This window comes from Mus musculus, chromosome 2 (assembly GCF_000001635.26).
Source record: "Mus musculus strain C57BL/6J chromosome 2, GRCm38.p6 C57BL/6J".
NCBI classification, from domain to species: Eukaryota; Metazoa; Chordata; class Mammalia; order Rodentia; family Muridae; genus Mus; species Mus musculus.
The window spans coordinates 30,594,709-30,613,535 of NC_000068.7; the positions used below are offsets into that span (position 1 = coordinate 30,594,709).

At 53.0% G+C, this 18,827-nt stretch overlaps 1 protein-coding gene across 1 annotated transcript; it reads left to right on the top strand.

Annotated features, from left to right (window-relative positions):
* The first annotated feature begins 335 nt into the window (after positions 1-335).
* Cstad (CSA-conditional, T cell activation-dependent protein) lies at positions 336-14,237 on the top strand. The gene is made up of 2 exons (NM_030137.2): positions 336-366; positions 13,452-14,237. The coding sequence occupies exons 1-2, from the start codon at positions 362-364 to the stop codon at positions 13,759-13,761; spliced, it is 315 nt and encodes a 104-aa protein (NP_084413.1). The 5' UTR covers positions 336-361; the 3' UTR covers positions 13,762-14,237.
* Positions 14,238-18,827: the final 4,590 nt, after the last annotated feature.

The window sequence follows — 18,827 nt, forward strand, 5'->3', positions numbered from 1 at the left end:
CCGTGGCTGTGCATCCGAGGACGCCTCGGCCCTGTGCAGCAGCGGGGCTTCGTCCTGGCCGGCCCTTAGCTGGGGACAGAGGCCGTTTTGTCCTTGCTTTGGAGAAGGGATGGAGGCTTCATCCTCAGTGGCTGCCTGCTCGCGCCTGGCTGGAGGAGAGATGAGAGCAGGCTGCAGGGCTGCAGGCAGCGGCTTTCAGAACAAACAGAATTTTTTTTTGCAACTAGAGGGGGAAGCACAGAGCTAAAAATAAAACGAAAAGATCAGTATCTGTCAGTCTGACAGCTGATTGGCTGCTCGGAGATGCATATAATTACCAGCAACTGGCGCTGGGTAGGCAAAGCCCGGAGAAACTGCTGAGATGAGGTTAGGATTTAACCTTTAAATTCTGGAGCCACCGGAAAGCTAGGGGAGACAACCGGCGTCGGTGCTAATGAGGCTGGGGGCGGGGGCCGGGGGCACCGAGTCGGGGTCAGGTCCCCGGGCTCCCCCGAAGGCCCGGGGAACCCTCAGCCCGCGCCTCCGCCATCAGACTGGGAGTGCCTCTGATTGGGCGGCTCGGGGGCGGTGGGCCTTCTCTCCGCCCAGCTGGGGGTGGTGTCTTCCGGGAAGTTGAGGGGTCGCACCTGGGAGGGAGGGGGAACTATCCGGTGCTCTAGGGGTTCCAGGCCTCTCCTCGACTGACCCTGTCCTCACCCACATTCCTCCATCTCTCTGCCTAGTACTAATAGGATTTGGCTTTGGTTTTGCTGCCCACCCCTTCAGCTCCTCCATCCCAACTCCTACCCCTGGTCCCTAGTCCCTTCCTTCCAGATCTGGACAGGCCTCACGCAGGCTGGTCCTAGGTTTCTCTAGAGATAGACCAAAGCTGCAGGACTAGAGGGGTGCTGCTGTCCTCCCTGAACCTCAGTTTCTTCATATGTAAAATGGGGGTGGTGATGGTAGAACCTGTTCTATGTCTTCACAGGTGACAGGGATTTTGCAAGCAGTGGTTCCCCTTGATTATCCAACCCAAGGTCTCCCCATGAGTGAGCTCATGTAAGGGTCTGCCCTGACCCACAGTGAGCTCCTGGGTGCCTCCAGCAGTTTCTGCTACCCTCTGTCTCCCCTGCCCCTCCTCTGAGCATCTTCTCTGGAAAGTATCTCCTGCCCCAGCCCTCCTGCTGCAGCCTCTGGGTTCCTGACTCACAATCAGACTGTATGCCCAAGGAGGACAGGAACCACAAAAGCCCATAGCCCTTACAAGGAAATATCAAATTCCTTGCTCTGTGGTTTAAGAAGCCAGACAGAGGCAGGGATCTCGGGCAGCTATAGGCCTGAAACACGCAGATGTCTCATCTGATAGGCAGCCAGCCATCCTCAGCCCTGTGGGGCTGGGGCTTCTTATACAACACCCAGGAGATGCCACCCTTGGGCTGGGAAGATGCAAAGTGCCTGGGGGGCGGGGCGGGGGGAGGAAGGAGTAGCTCACACTGGAACTGGCTCCTGACTGTGATCACCCCACAAAGATCTCTGCAGTCCCTACAACACCCCTAGCAAGTGTTGTTGTTATTGGCAATCTATGATGGGGAAACTGAGGCAAGGAACTGAGCAAGGCTTGAGAGTGCTCAGACCGGAGCCACCCAGGCCTCCTCTCCCAGGCCGTGGGATGAAGATGGAAGGGAGTCTGAGAGATAGAGAAGGTGCTGGAATAGCTAACCTGAGACCTTCCAAGCCCAGTGAGCCAGGGGGGTCTTGGTTGAACAGCTTCTCCGTGACTTCCAGTGTCATAAGCTCTGACAGTCCTGTAACTACCTCCCACCCCACAGTTCTGTTTCTTTCTTATCCTAATGAAGACCCCAACAGGGTGACAGGTGGCAGCTTCCTGTGGGGCATCTGTGGCACCCAGTGCCAGCCTCTGCTTTGGCTTGGAAGGTCATCCTGAGCCGATGTCACCAGCCCCAGAGCCCATTCTCACCCCTGGGTTATTGACCACCACTTCTTGTCAGTCCTCTGCCCCAGCCCCAGCCCTGCTGGCCAACAAAGAGTCAAGAAGGGTAGCTCACTTTCCAGGAGGCAGCCATAGACTTGTCCGTCTGAAGAACCCAGCTTCGGAGAGCTGTGTGACATAGCTGCTTGAGACCACCCTTCCCTTGTCCATTTGACTGGTTTCTTCCCCACTCCCCTTCCGGAGCCTTCTCACCCCAACTATTTCCTTGCTTACCTGGAAATTGGGTGGAAGCTGACCTTTGCATGTGCGTGTGCATGTGCGGTGTGCGTGTGCGTGTGTGTGTGTGTGTATACACATATGTGTTCAAGGGCACATGTGCACATGCCTTTACACAGAGGTATCTGCCCCAGTCATCCTCCACCTTGTCTTTTCAGGCAAGGGCTCTCACTGAGGCTCACTGACTAGCTCAGAGACTAAAGTCACTGACAGGCGTTGCTGCTCCTGGCTCTCATGTGGGTGCCTGGGATTCAAACTCAGGACTTCATGATTACACAGCAAAACCTTCACCAACAGAGCCCTCTCCTCAGCCTGCCATTTTGTGTGTGACCCGATTTAATTTCTATCTTTGTCACTGTGATTCCCATGTACAGAAATGTTGGCGGTGTGTATGGCCTTGCTGTGTGGTTACAGGCCAGGGTCACTCACACGAGCTCTTGCTGTGACTGGTCTCTGAGGGGTCTCTGACTCTGGGGTGGGTGATGGCTGGAAACTGAGAGCTGGAGGTCACGGAGCAACCTTGGAGCCTCTCTGCACCTCTTGGTGGCCGCCCTGGCTCCTTCCTTTTCGGCATGCAGACAGGTTGATGGAAGTTGGATTCACTCCTGGAAGGAGTCTTGCTGTCTGCCTGGTTCACAAGCTGATATCACAGTGCCCGGGGACAGGGAAAGGGTGTGACCATCATAAGTAAGGCCTTAGGTGTGTCATTGAGGAACCTCACAGGGGCACACGTGCAAACTAGGGCAGCTGTGCCATCAGTGGCTGAATGCGGTGTGACATAGGCCTCTTTACATGTCCATTGCTGGCCAAGGCCCTCAACCACATAGCGTGTGGCTGACCAACAATGGTTGCCTGCGACCAACCGACCCGGAACTTTTGCAGGTTGTCCTTCCGTCTAATCAAGTGTATGGCCATGTCTCTTTGTTAGCAGGCAGGGCTGATTGAAGGGGGAACGGGCCTGGGTCTGCCTTCCAGGACTCTGGGCTGGGGCAGGACAGGGCCTTGGCTGGCCTCCTCTTCCTTTTTCTCTGGCCCAGTGCTATGTTGGCCACTGTGTTCTTGCTTGGGAAACAGGGGTTAGAAAGATGTCAGTCCTTATCCTCACCCTTTAAGAAAAGGTGGCTGTGGTGGTGGTGGTGTATGGTGTTAATGGTGTGGTATGGTGTTGGTATGGTGGCATATTGGTGTGGTGATGGTAGATGATATTATGTGTTTTGGGACAGAGTCTCACTGTGTAGCCCAGGCTGGTCTTGAACAGGGTGGCTCACACTGTGGGCATGTGTGGGCTCAGTCTTAGCTGCTTTTCTGATGCAGTGAGAAGACACACAGACCTGAGCAACTTCAGGAAAGAAGGGCTTACCTTGGCTCACAGTACAGCATTTTGGGCAAGCCAAGCTAGCAGGAGCTTGCAGCAGCTGTTCACAATCAGGAAGCAAAGGGCCATGAACACACAGTGGGACTCTTTCTCCACTTTATAAAGTCGGTGGGTGGAACTTCCCAATCCCACCCCCTACAAGAGTGCTTAGAGGCTTATCTCCTAGGAGACTGACTGTTGAGATGACAATTTATGCTAACAATCAGGGAGGGTAAACCCTCTACCTGCCCAGTTTGGCCTCACAATGTCCCTGGGGAGTGTAGTGATGGGGACTTCCATGTCCCAGGCTTGGAGGACCAGCACATGCCACTGTAAAGGTCCTACTGTGTGAGAGCTGAGGCTGATGTGCTCCAGCCCTGCCCCTCTGCTGCAGACTTCAGCCCTGAGCTTGGCAGGAAACAGCACTGGAGTTTGGAGTTCCAGCCCCTGGTGCTGACTGAGGCTTGGGCTATAAACAGGAACTAGGCATGCCTCTGCCCTAGAAGAGGTCTTTCCTGGGAGCAGAGACTGGCTGGAGAAAAGGCTTAGTGGTTGAGAGACTTGCAGAGGATTCGGGTTCTGTTCCCAGCACCCACAGCAGGCAGCTCACAACCACCTGTACATTAGAGAGAATCTGGTACCCTCTGGCCTCTGTCTTCCACAGGCATCTGCATGGGACCTCATGGGCTCTTACACAGATATACAGAAATTTAAAAATTAATTTGGACAGGGTGTAATGGCATGTGCCTATAACCCAGCACTTGAGGGGTAGAATCAGATCTCTGGCTACATAGAGAGATCCGGTCTTTTTTTTTTTTTTAAAGTTAGGCTAGACCTGGTGGCACACACCTTTGAACCCAGCACTCAGGAGGCAGAGGCAGGTGGATCTCCATGAGTTTGAGGCCAGCCTGGTCTACAGAGCGAGTTCCATGATGGCCAGGGCACAGAGAAACCTTGTCTAAAAAGCCCAAAACCAAAATTCCCACCTGTGAGTTAACATCAGTTCTTAGGTTCCCTGTTACAGTGGGTGGGATCTGTCACTTATTTCCAAAGTGAATTCCCACTGGGGTCCAGTTGGCTCACCCTTCCTGTGGTCCCTAGACCATAATCTCCTACATATGAGAATCGTGTGTGTGTTTATGTGTGCTCTTAGTGCATGTGTGTACATGTTTGTGTGCACATGTGTATGGATAAGAAGGTTAAAGGTGAACAATGCGGTCTTCCTCAATCACTCTTCACCGTGTGTGTGTGTGTGTGTGTGTGTGTGTGTGTGTGTGTGTGTAGCCCTGTAGTCTTTTGCCTCCATGGGCCACTATGCCCAGCCTCCATCTTACTTTTTGAGAGAGGGTCTCTCATTGAACCTGCAGCCACTAACCAGCTGGCCAGGCTGGCCAGCCATCTCTAGGTATCCTCCTGCCTCAGCTTCCCAGAGCTGAGATCATAGCTGTGTACACTGCCATGCTTGGGTTTTCCCCTGAACACACGTGCAGTAGACTCTTGGCTGGTTTTCTCTTCCTTGGATTCTGTCCAGCTGTGCTCTGCCTCTAGCAGCCCCAAGGTAGGCTCATCCTCATCTGGGAGGAGTCAAGGGCTGAGTTACCGTCCCCCACTCCCCCCACCCCTGCACCCTCTCTCAGCTTAGCTCCTCCTAGAGGAGGCTCAGACACAGTTGCTACCATGCTAAAAAACAAAACAAGCACAACCCTAGTCGGGAAGGTATAGCCACCACAGGGTCTCTGAGAGGATGTGACCAGCACAGATGTCTTACCAGAAAGCTCCCTAGACTAGGTACCACTAGAATGAGCCATTAGGTGGAGAGAGGCACACAACTTCTCCACAGTCTCTATGGCTACCCATCTAGGACGCCTTCCCTCAGCAGGTTTCAGGGAAACCCTGCAGGGTCCTTCTCAATACTACTTGCTGCTGTTTGACCTTCATAGATGAGTTCCTTGCCACTCAACCTCTGGGTCCCATTACATTTTTCCTGGGTTTCAGGTGCCTGAGAAAGATCTGATATCTCTATCTGATATCTCTTCCTCTTCCTCCTCTTCTCCTTCCTCCTCTTCCTTTCTCCTCCTGTCCCCCTCTTCCCTCTGTGGATAGAGTCTCCAGTAGCCCAGCCTCTAGTTCACAGTGTTGCTGGACTGACCTTAAGCTCCTCCCCCGCCTGCTCCACCTCCCGAGTGCCCGGCTTTGCCCTGCCCTGGTGTGGGGCGCAGGTCTTTACTGCTGTCGGTGCAGCTACAGTACCACTCATTTGGGTGTCTCCCCTTCCCAGCCTGTCTCACCACGACCTTTCTATGGCTATCCATGATGAGTGAGGGAAGCAGAGAGAAAACAGAGGCATGCAACCGCCTCTCAGGAAATGTAACTGGGCGCCCCTGGTAGAGGCTGAGCCGGGACAGATTGCCTAGGAGGGGAGAGGCACCTTCAGCCAGCCTTTCCAAGGCTCATGCCGGCCCTCCCCAACTTTTTTTTGGTGTGCCTCGGGTCAGATGGGGATCCTTCCCGGATTCTGCAGCAGTGGGCTGGCTAGGGTTGTAGGGTTGGGTGGGAGACCCCGACCCAGCGGGGACAGAGGGTGGGCTGTTTGTGCTTGTTTGGGGCCCCAAGGGTTCAATATTTGCCGCTCCCCACCTCACCCCTGCTGCTGCCCCAAGTCCACGGAGGTGTGGGGTGTGGAGTGGCGGGGGGGGGGCGGGGGGGGACTGCCAGCCTCTGGGATCTTCGAGGGAAGGCTCCGGGTCTAGAGAATCCTGGGATTCTATTCCAGGAAGGAGAGAGCAACTCCAGGGGAGAATTATACTTGTAACAGAAAAGAAAGCTCTCTGCCTTCTACAGTGCAGACAGAGCTCCGTTCCCACCCCCACAAGGCCCCAGGGACCCGAAAGAATGTGGTTTGCTGAGCGCTGCCTTGCCTCCCTGAAGGGGGGTGGATTCGGCCTGGAAAAGTTGCGTGTGAAATGAATTTTTCTCTATCCTATGCCATTTTCCGGTGGGTCGTGTTTGAAGACCATGGTTGTATTCCCTCAGAGAAATGTCCCTGAGTGTTTTGGAGGCAGCTAGCTAGCGTGCACAGGGATGGGGACTCCAGGATGCATGGTGGGATACCAGAAAACACCCTTCTCCCCAAGGGGGCAGAGTCAAGACAAGACCTCAGGAGATCACGTGACAGTTAGGCTGTGTGTCCCAAAGGATTCTGGTGGCAGAGCCCCAGAGCTTCTGAGGAACACAGAGCTGCGGGACAGCTCCCCTGCCCAGAGGGTGCTGCTCACACAAGGAGTCCAGGTGGTCTGCCTGCATTCTCTGAGAGTGCTTCCGAAGCTTAGCCTTGGGGTGGGTCAGTGTGCCTGGGAAGGAACTTTAGGAAGCTCGTGGATGACCCTTCTCTCTGTGTCTGCATTAGTCACCGACCATTGCATAACAAATGCTCCCCCCCCCCTTAAAACAACAAGCACTTTTTATCTCGGTCTCAGTGGATCAGGAATTCAGCTGCAGCCCCGCTGGCTGGCTGTCCCCAGCCCGAGGTCACTGAGGCTGCAGTTGTCCGAAGGCCCTTCTGAGCACTGAGTTTGTGCTTCCTACAGACTTGTCTCATGAACCACGGATCTGTTTGAGTTTCCTTCCAAGATGGCAGCTGGCTTCTACCAGATTGAGCAATGTAAAAGAGCCTTTTATGACTACCTTGGAGAGCTCTTAGTCAGCCCCTCACATCCTACTGGGTGCCCCAACCACCCTTACTCACTGTGGAAGGGGACAAGCCAGCCTGTAAATGCCTGAAGGTAGGGATCATTTGGAGACCATCTTGGAGGCTGGTGACCATGGCAACCATCACTTCAGCATGAGAGGTATCCTTCCCGGCACACATGGTTGGTTTCTTACCATTTACTGGATATTAGTGGCTAGAGTGTTAACCTGGGATGTGAAGGATATGGAAGAAACGGGAATTTATCAGCTGAGCTCAAGGGAACCACAGCAGTAACAATCACACAGGGCCACCTCTCCAGCTGTACTCTACCAGGCCATCCTCACCCCTAGGCAGCCTGTTCCATCCACATTCCCAGGTTAGACCATTCATTTGTAAGCAATGCATGAAGTGAGATTGTGTGTGTGTGTGTGTGTGTGTGCATGTGTTTGTGTGTGTGTGTGTATATATGTGTGTGTGTTCACTGCTATAGTCATGTTAGAAGCCTGGGACAGGATTGGAACAGAGGGAGCTGGGATGAACCCAAGCAAGTGATAAATGCTATAGATGAGATAACATATTCATTGATTGCACAGGGCAGTGGTGGCCATGCCTTTAATTCCAGCACTCTGGAGACAGAGGCAGGCAGATCTCTGAAAGGTTAAATACATAGACAGGGTAAGGAGTTAGGGCCCATACTGACAAGCTAGAGTCTGGTAGGCTGTGACAAAGGGCCACATAGACAAGGGTGGGGTGGGCCCTGGCCCCTGGCTGAGAAGCCTAGTGGTAAGTGAGTTGTGTCTCCAGGTGCTCACCACAACTGTATCCTAGGTTGAGCCTTGTTGATCACTGACTGTGTAGCTCAGGCTAGTGAATTCATGTCCTCAGTTTCCCATCTATAAAATGGGTGATACTGGTATTGTGTCCGCCCCTCCCTGGCCCCCCGCATTGTGGCTCTCACTCAGAGGCAGAGTCTGGACTCATGATTGCTTCCCTAGGACAAAGCCTACAGTGGTTACCATCTTGACAACACTCCAAGTTCGAGGAAGCCATATGTCTAAGTCCTATTGATTGGAAGGGATCATCCCAGGAGAAAGAGCTCAGTGCCCCCTGTGCCAGGGATGTACAGGCATGGGGACTGCCAGCTTCTGCCTGCCAGTCTAGGCTCAGCATGATTCTGGGCCAGGGAACATCCTGGGTGGGTCTCCAGAAGACCCGCACATAGACTCCACTCTGGCCTAAGTTTGCTGTCCCAACAAACAGACTAGGGAGGAGGCTGGCTACAGAGGCTGGAGCCTGCAGCCTGCCTCTGCCTGGGAGCGTGCTTGGGAAGCAGAAGGAACTGGGGGGAAGGCCTTAAGGACCAGAGGCACCTGCTTTCTGTCAGGCCTGTGTGGGAGCCCACAGAACCGCAGATTGAATTTGCCTTGTGGCTCTCAACCTGTCCTGGAGAGTGTGGGCTAGTGAGGGGGACCCAGAGCCCTCATGGGTGTGCATGTGGTGGGGTCAAAGACCACCTCTACCTAGCCCAGCAAAGGAGCTCTCTATTGTCTCTGTGCTATGTTGTTGTGCTGAGTACTGTTTCATCAAAAGGTAAAGGCTGGGGGCGGCTTGGTTGGTAGAGTATCCTGCATACACAGACAAAGCTCTGGGTTCGGTTTTCCAGCACTGCATAAACCAGAGGTGGTGGCACGTGGCTGTCATTCCAGTACTCAGGGATGGTACAGGCAGGAGGGTTCAAGGCCACCCTCAGTTATGTAGTGAGTTTAAGGCCATTATGGCTCTGTAGTAAATACATTGTCCCCTATTTTTCTTTCCGGCTCTTTCCTTCATGCCTTAGTAAGTAAAGGACACACACACACACACACACACACACACACACACAGAGAGAGAGAGAGAGAGAGAGCTGCATAGGTTAATTGTCCTTTCCAATCGGCTTCTGGTTTTCTGAGCTCTGACTCTGTTTGTCTAATGAGACAGAGAAGCCACAGACTGACTGGAACACAGTGGGGGTGGGGGTGGAAATGGGGTGGCTTCCCTGTTCCTGTGACTACCAACACTGAGGCTGGAGGGCATGCTGGCTTCCTCCCTGACCAGCCTGTACAGGGTAGGGGCCTGGGCCAGTCGCTCTCGCTCTCGAACTCAAGTTTCCTTCAAGACTCCAGGAGGCTGTGTGCCTCAGGGCTCTCGGCTCTCTCGGCACTTGCTAACATCTTCCTGTGTCTCCATGGTGCATCCTGGGACTCTAGGTGTATACAGATGTGCTGACCTCTCCCAGAGGACCAGCCAGTCTGGAGCCGGGTGGCTACCCTGGCTGCAGGAGAGTGTCCACCAGGATGCTGTGGAGTGTATCCCGTTGGTGGACCTTCGGTGTCTTCAGGTGACCCTCAGTGTATTGATCTGTTCCTGAATCCCCTGCCTCCCACCTCCACACACTAGGTTGCTGTTTTGTATTTATGCACACACATGGAAGGTAAGGCCAGCCTGGTCCTCAGGCCCTGTTTTTGAGACAGGATCTCTCCCTGGGACCTGAAGGTCCACAATTAGGCCCAACTGGTGGGCCTCTCATCTACCCCTAGAATTACAGTAGAATGCTACCAGGCTTGGGTCTCTGATGTTGGTGTTAGGGCTCCAGGTCCAACTCTGGTCTCCGGTGTAGCAAAGGCTTTGCTGGCAGAACCTTGCCCAGGCCCTGAGTTACTCTGTATTGAAGAAACTTGGCCATGTGGTTCCCAGCTCAAACCTCTGGCCTTCACTTCATAAGGTGAAAGGTGGGGGTGGGGAGTTAGAGGTGTACTCTCCACCTGGGGATCACCACAGAAGATGTCAATCTTATTCTGTCCTAAGCTCCCTAAAGTGATCACCTCTGGATACGCGGAAGCCCTCCGAACTTAGTGGGAACCACTTCCACCAGTTCAGGCAGAGCACTATAATTGGGGAAGTGCGGTGGGTCCCCGCACCCCCTCTACTACACCGCCCAGGGCCAGCTCTGGAAACTTTTGAGTGAGTTTCTGGCAGACAGATTGACGACTTGTTGATCCAGGTCAGTCACCTGACCGGGTCACCAGAGCCTGGGAAGGCCCCTGGCAGCTACGACTTCCCTCCCCGGGGCCATGGGCTCCAGCGGCTGGGAGCGAAGGGGTTAAGCGTTTCTGGCGGCCGCCTGCTGTCTGCGGTAGTTCCCCCCTTTCCCGGCTGCTGCTGCAGGGGTTGGTTGGAGAAGAATGTTTGTTATGCGGAGCCGGGAGGGAAGGAGGACCGGAGTAGGGGGGCAATACAGTGGGGGCCGGCAGGCCTTAAGGCCGGGCTCCCCCAGGTTGAGCAATAGCCCCAGGGTTCCAGTAACTTCGACCCCCCACACCCATCCCCCCCATCAGCTCTCCTCACTGCCTCCACCTCGGGCTTTTGAGGCTCCAAAGTTTAGGCTTCTAAGGGAGGCAGAGGCCACCCCAGCAGAATAGGCACAGCCCACCTAGGTGTTGCGGGGCCACAGCCGTGGGCAGGGCCTTGTTGGTTCTCTTGGCTCCGGGCTGCTACCCACGTCGGTGCGCAGAGGTCACCGTCCCCTGCCAGGATGCTCAGAGCCTCCACAGGATAATCTCTACACAGCCCAGGTTCTCAGGAGCAGGGAGGCTCCCGCTGGGCTAACCGTCCCAATTTCCTTCCCTTGAAGGTGTGGAGAATCGCCTAGCACCCTGTTCCTTGCCTCTGGGACAGTGAGGGGAAGCAAGGGAGGCCAGTCGGGCTAACTTAGGAAGTTTCTGGTTTTTTCTTTCCTCCCTTCCTCTGGTATTTCTTTCCAGCCAAGATCTTGTTAGGTACCAAATATTCACCCGCAGGCCAATGGGCCTCAGGCTCATTTCTTTCTCCTAGCCTCATGGCTCTTCTGGTGAGAGTCCTCCTACACTTCGGGGGAGGGGCCGCCCCTCTGTCAACAGCCCAACTCCATCTCCAGTACTTTGAGGCTCACTAGCCTTCGCACCTCCAGCCCAGCCTGAGTTTCCTTATCTGCACAGTGGACTCCAGGAGGTGGGTGCTGGCACTGCCAGAAATGCTAGACCACTTTCCTCTTCTGGCGAGTGGCGGGGGGGGGGGGGGGGGGGGCAGGGATAGGGGTGGATGGAGTTGGGGGATGTGTCTGCTCAGGTGCCCACATCCCTGCAGAAACGCACAGCTGACCTGTCTTTTGGGTCACAAGCCCTCTAGTGCTGAGGTGGAAGTTCCCTTGAGAGTCAAAGCCCTGTGTAGGTCCGGAGGTAGGAAAGAGAGACTTGACTCTGTCGACAAAAAAAGGATGTGTAGCTCAGCGGCCTCTCATACATTTCTCCTGCGGTCAGTTTTCATTTGGCCCTCACTCTATAGACAAGGGATCCTCCTGCCTCTGCCTTCCTAGTGCTGGGATTAAAGGCACAGGTACGAGCCACCAGACTCCAGTTGGGTGCAAGTGTTTTATACGTTTGGTCTACTCTAATCAAACATCACACTGTAGGGGAGGCGTATTACACTACTTGCTTAGAAAACAGAAAGGTTAATGACTCTCCTAAGGTCACACAGCTTGAAGAGACCCTCCAGAGACCCCAGTGCTTGGGTCGCCTTGGGCTTGTGGCTCAGCACAACTCAACCACCCTAGTCACAAAGATGGAGCGAGCACTCCCAGCTCTCACAGAAGCAGAGCCTCCCGGCAGAGGGCATATAGCAGGATGTACAGGGCTCCCTTCACTGCCCCTGCTTCCTTGGGGCTGGGAAAGCCCAGTGGACAGACAGACAGAACACTGACTGGCATTCCCCCCACCCCTCAGTCCTGGGCTGCGCGGCGTCCCCACCTTCTCTGGAGCAGGTTTCCTTTAAGAAACCCAAAGATTGATTTCCTGGCAGGCTGTGTGCGAGGAGCCGTCCAAATGGTTTGCATGTCTGCATTTTTTACTGCTCCGTTTAATATGTATGCAAATGCCGGCCCTGCACCGCCCGGCTGCAGTCACACGCGGAGCCCATTAAAGCGGCCTTCCCGGGTGCGCGCCTCATTCGAGGCGACGGGCTCGGCGACCCTGATAGATGGGGTGCTCGACGGAGACAAATGATGCCTTTGTCATTTCTTTCTCTCCTTTGAGAGCGGGGTGGAGCCTGGGAGCCCACAGAGGAGATTTAAATATATGCAAAATTGTTTACTGGGTTTGGGGTCCAGTGGGGACCAGAACCACACTGGGAGGTAGATGTCCGGTTCCCCAGGGGAAGCTAGTCTGGAGCCTGCATGATGATGTGAGCCTGAGTGAACAGATGCCTCCCAGCAAGGAAGCTCCCCCAAAGCCCCAGCTTTGGGGGCTGTGACTGTATGGGAATAGCATCAGCTAGTCCATGCTAACCTGTGAGGTGGGTCTGGATCCCACTCATTGTGCAGATTAGGAAACTGAGGCCCAGACAGAGCCTTTCACTGGGAAGGGGGTAGTGAAGCAAGTGGGTGGGGTGTTGTGGCTCTGTGTGTCTTGTCTTTGACCTTCACAGTCCTTTCCCAGGTTGCTCTGAGAGTTTGTTCTCAACCAGGGTATGTTGGGGCATGTGTGCTTGTGTGTGACTCTGGCCAGCCTCACCCCACACAAACCTCTTAACCTTTCTCTCCTCTCCCCAGTCAGTCCTTACCTGCCAAATTATGTCATTCTAAGACTGGACTCCCTGTTTCTCAAGTGTCACATAAAGCTAAATCTGGGTTCTCAGAGCTGCGAACCAGAGCCTGGGAAGAGAAGGCTCTGAGCATAGGATGCCTAGAGGATTGTGTCACCGTGTGTGCATATGTGTGTGTGCGTGTGTGTGTGCGCGCGCGCGCGTGTGTGTGTGCACAGTGCACAGGATGTACCTGTTTGAGTAGCATGTGCATGTGTGTGCTATGCATGCAATCATGTGTGTGCTTATGTGCCATTGTGTTGTGAGTGTGCTGCTGTGTCCCTGGGGTGTGACCCTGTCCATCAGCACCCTTGTGTCAGGGTGGAACGTACACATTGCAGGGTGTGTGCGTGCTTGCATGGTGGCTCTGTGTTGTTATTCTGTGTCTCCTGATCAGCCTGACAGGCTGGGAGAGTGGTCTGTGTGTTTCTGTGCATGGCCATGGGCACGCTTGTGTCAGAATGGTGTGTGCCTCTGCGTCAGTGTACCACAGGGTCAGGTCGTGTGCCTGTGGCCATGACAGCAGCTGAGAACGCATCTCCCTGTCCCAGGTGGGGCCTGCCTCCTCTGCTTCAGACTTGCTTGGAGTTCGGAGCTCAGCTGAGCCATAACGGAGGCTCACAAGGAAGAGATCCTGTGAAGCACAGAGGATGTACGTTAAGGAGTTGGGGTGTGGCCAGATATCTGCCTGGGGAATTCTGTACTGGAAGGCTCTCCCAGCTACTCAGGCAATCCTGTGCCTGTCTCCATGGCTTTCAGGAGCATCTCTTGGGTGACCTGGCTCACCACATAGTTTCACTGAGAGCCATCATGAGTTGGTACAGCCAGTGGCCTGCCTTTCAAGTTCAAGGTCAGCCTTAGCGATGGAGAGAGAGAGTTCAAGACCAGCTGGACTACAGGGGAACTGTCTCAAAACAAACAAAAATGAGCTAAGAGGTTAGGAAGATGGCTCAGCAGATAAAAGCATTTGCCAACAACCTGAGTTCCATCCCAGGAACCTATGAAAAGACTGAGGGACAGAACGAACTTCAGAAAGTTGTCCTCTGACCTGCTCATGCACACAGTGGCAGGTATGCATACACACCCCTACACACACACATACACACACACAATTTTTAAAATGTAAACCAGCCAGGAGGTATCACTTCTCACATGTCAAGATGGCCACAGTCAAGAGAAAGAGAACAACAAGTGTTGGCGAGGATGTGAAGAGGATACATTGAATCAATGGTTCAGTCACTATGGCAACAGGATGAAGCATTGACCCGATGGTGCGGTTGCTACGGAAACAGGATTCTGGTTCCCCCCAAAAGAAATAAAAGAAAAGAACTACTGTATGCTTGATCTACTTCTGGATCTCTGCCACCAAAAATTGAACCAGGGTCTCAAAGGACACTCCTATACCCGTTATCCCAGCTACATCATTCACAGTAACCAAGGATGGGAGTGAGATGGAGCCCTCCGTTGCGTGAGCAAACGAGCACACAGCCATGCTGGAATAGGAGTCATTAATGGGAAGAAAGGCTGGTGTGTGGTGTAACCCCGTGAGCTGTGTGGATGGATATTCTGCTCAGGGAACGCCCCAGACATCAGAAGACAAATTCTGGAGCTGGGCACGGTGCTGCACGCTCGCAACCACAGCACTCTGGTGGTGGAGGCAGGATTATTGTTGCAGGTTGGAGGCTAGCCTGGTCTACACAGTGAGCTCCCGTCCAGTCAGTGCTACATAGGAAGATCATTTCAGAAAACTAGTTGGAGGTCACTAGGGGCTAGGGACAGTTTCCATGTTGCGAGAGTCCTGTGGGTGGCTTGTGCTGAGGTTTCTGGTGAGGTAGGGGTTCACTCTCTCTGTAGAAAAGGAGACTGTAGGTGGTATTTCCAGGGGAGGGACCTTCTTCACCGTGCCTTAGTTTCCTTGTGGTGTGGTGGACACAATAGCAGGCCCTTCCTCCTGGGGCCACTGTGAAAGCCTGTGACACTCTGTGATGACCAACAGACCATGTGCTGGCAGTCTCCTGGGCACTGGTGTCCTGACAGTGCTACTTTTCAGGCCTGAGAAAAAGCTTTTGAGAGTTTCTGGTGGAAGAGACCAGAGTCCCAGGGAGCAGGTGACTCTTCTTCCCAGAGGGACACTGAAGAGGAGGGACAGGACAGGACTGCCTCTACTCTACGACTGGAAGGGGTCTGGTTATTCTAGGCCTCGGTCACAGGTGCCAAGCTGAGGCAGGGGGAACTGGACACTTTCTTTGTCTGTGTGGCCTTTGAGACCCAGCTTCCCCAGGCCTATGATCTCTGAAATTAGCTCAGGGCACTCCTTCTAGAGCTTTCTGCAGGCGTCTGAAACCTACAGCACCTACCCAGCAACATTACAGCTGCTCAGGGTGGGTGATCAGCATTTGGAGATCTCTCCCGCCCAATGTGTTCTTTGCAGGACACCTTCCCAAAGCCTTACCTCATTGACCCAGATCAATCAATCTCTCTTTCTATGGTGAGTGTGTGTGTTTGGGGGTGGGTGTCACTGGTGTGTGTGTGTCTGTGTGTGTTTAGGGGTGGGTGTCACTGGACTAATTGATTCTGGGGAAAGCACACACCTGGCTATAAAGTCATCAGGCCAAGCCAGTGACACTGAAAACAACAGGCAGGAAAGTACACACAGACACAAAGACACAGAGAAACACACACAGAGACACACAGAGAGACGCTGAGAAATACAAATATATAGACACAGAGAGACAGAAACAGAGAAATACAGAGAAACAGACACAAATACAGAGACAGACACAAACACAGAGATAGACACAAACACAGAGAAACAGACATGCACCTACATACATACACATATGCATACACTCATACACACATATAGACATGTACAGATACACAGATATGCACATAACTATACATTTATTTTCAAACATATACATACATACACACAGAAATATGTGTATACAGACACTCAGACATACACACATGCACATGCACACACCCAAGCACACAAACACAGAAAAATCTCTGGCAAAGACTTCTAGAACCCTCCTGTAGATGTGGACTCCCAAGCCCTCCAAAAATAAAGGAGAGTGGGGTGAGCCTTCTTCCTGTTGGGTGGGGTGGCAAGCAAGTATCCCTACAGGGTCTTCTCTGGAAGCATCAAGGCCCCTATCATTTACTCTGGTAGAAGGACTTGGGGAGGTCACTGCTGCGCTTCTGAGAAGCAGAGCTGATGATTTCCTGGATGAAAAGAAATTTCCATCTCTGTTGTCCGATCACACACACACACACACACACACACACACACACACCTTTTCAGACACCTGTGCGGCTTCCTTAGGTTGAGGACAGCCCGGAGTGCAGGCCTACGCCTACCTGGCAGTCCCAGACTCCACCCATCTGACTGACACCACCAGGGCCTTTCTGGAGGAACTTGGTCCAGTGAGGAGGTAGATTTGCACCGGATCTGTGTGCGAGTGCTGGCTCACGGGGCCTTCACAGCCCTGCTCTGCAGCTTTGGAGACATGTCATGAATGAGTGGCAGATCTGGTTACCAGTATTTTCCAGTCTTCCTTGGTACTCAAAGACACCCTTAGGGGGTGGGGAAGGAGTGCTTGCCTAGCATATACAAAGCCCTGCGACAGATCCTCAGCACCATACAAACCAGCTTGATGCTTGTCTCTAATCCCAGCACTTGGAGGTCTCGACCCTAAATTCAAGGTCATCCTTAGCTATAGAGTGAGTTTAAGACCATTCTTAGTCACGTTAGACATTGTCTAAAAAAAAACAAAACAAGCTGGGGGCGTGGTGGCGCTCATTTTTAATCCCAGTAGGCAGAGGCCAGCAGATCTCTGTGAGTTCAAGGCCAGCCTGGTCTACAGAGTGAGTCCAGGACAGCCAGGGCTACACAGAGAAACCTTTCTTGAAAGAAACAGAGAAACCAAAACAGCCCTGGAGTAGCATCAAGAATGATCCAGAGCAGGAAGAGGTGGGGAGGTGGGAGACACTGGAGCCATGGCTCGGTCTGTAAGGTGCTGGCCTTGTAAACAGAATGACCTGAGTCTTGATCCCCAGCAGCCTGGGAGGGTGCAGTGGTACAGGGCACTGGGCAACGGGAGACAGTGGGACACTGGGGCTTGCTGGCCAGCCAGCCTGGGCCACCACTGAGCTCTAATGAGGGGACATTGCCTCAAAAAGTGACTGAGAAATGCACTCAGTGTCGACCTCCTACCTCTACATGTGGGTATGCATATGTGCAGGCGAACTCCCCTGTGAGTCTCCTCATGTTTGTTGACCTGACGACATCTGGAATTAACCAAAATCCAAACAGTGGGTATACCTTGAAGGATATTTTTCTTGATTAAACCATTTGAACCGGGGAGATTGCTTTTAAGTAACCTTGTGACAGAGGCCTGCAGAGAGGACAAGCTTGCTCTGCCTGGCAAACCCATCCCTTCATGGGCATTAGAGCCTAGCCTACTTCTTCAGGATTCTGGCATACACTGAAGACCAGCCTAGACACGAGCCTTGTGGTCTGAACAACTACTGGGTTCTTGGACCTTCGTTGGTAGGCAACCATTGTTGGACTAGCTGGATCACAAACTCTAAGCCATTCTAAAATAATCACCTATATATCTAGATATATAGATATTCAAAGGACACATACACACACATGTATACGCAAGCACACATATATGTATACATTTGAATATATATAGCTATTCGAAGGACACAAGTGTAGGAGGGGGTTGGGGAGGTTTATATGTCGTTGGGGCTCTAGAGCAGAGTTTCTCAACCTGTGGGTCGTGACCCCTTTGAAAATCTCTATCTTAAAAATATTTACATTACAATTCATAACACTAGGAAAATTAGGACATAGCAATGAAAATGATTTTGCAGCTGGGGGGTCACATGAGGAACTGTATTAAAGGGTCAAAACATTAGGAAGGTTGAGAACCATAGCTGTAAGGAACCCTGACCAATATACCCCACAAACATATGTACATAGGAACATGTGTCAAACAGTACACACAAATAAAACAAGCCGGGAGAAAGCCAGAGTCCACGATACAGTGAGCTCACAGCTTCATGGAGAGTGGGCCCTTGCAGGCATCATCGCCCAGGAGCCTGGGTTCAGGTCCTCGCAGCCATCAGGGTCAGAGCAGGTGTGGGGGGAGGGCTCTGGCAAGAGGGATGTCCTGAGCCTGCTCCTGGCCCAGGCCAGTTACAGGGTAGCCTCAAGGGTCTCCTGAGGTGGTGCCAGCAAAAGGAACCCACAGCCGGCCTCCAGCTCCCCAGTACTGCGATTACGGATGTGTTCTACCTCTACCCCATGTCCCATCCCTGATTTTTTATACTACCTGAGGTTCAAATCCTGTATGCCCGGCAAGCAGGCCACCAACTGAGCCACACCCCCAATTCTGTGTTCTCTCCCCTCCCTCCTTTCAGTTCTTTCTTGCTCCCTCTTTCCTTTTCTGCCCCACTCTATAGCCCAGGCTAGACTCAAACTCTCCTGCCTCAGACTCCGGAATGTTGGGATCACCAGAGCTAGCCTGATGTACAGTGTGTCACCTGGACATGATGACTAGACACTTAGGATCCTTGTACTCAGGAGGTAGAGGCAGGAGGATTGTGAATTCCTGGTCAGCCTGTGCCACTCAAAATAACCTTGTCAAAAATAATAATAGTAAAAATAAAGGAAGGACTTAGGATATGGTTTAGTGGTAGAGCCCTTTCCTAGTCCATGCAAGGTCTTGGGATTGAGCGCCCCTCCTACCCACTCCCCCCCCACCCACCCCCACCCTGCTCCAAGCACCAAAAATCCCCAAACCAATCTGTGAACCAATGTGCTTAACAAAATACTTGTCAGAGGGCCTGAGAACTGCCTCACCTGTCTCCTGACAGATACAGCGGGGAGGTAGCTTCTAGTCCTACCCGCC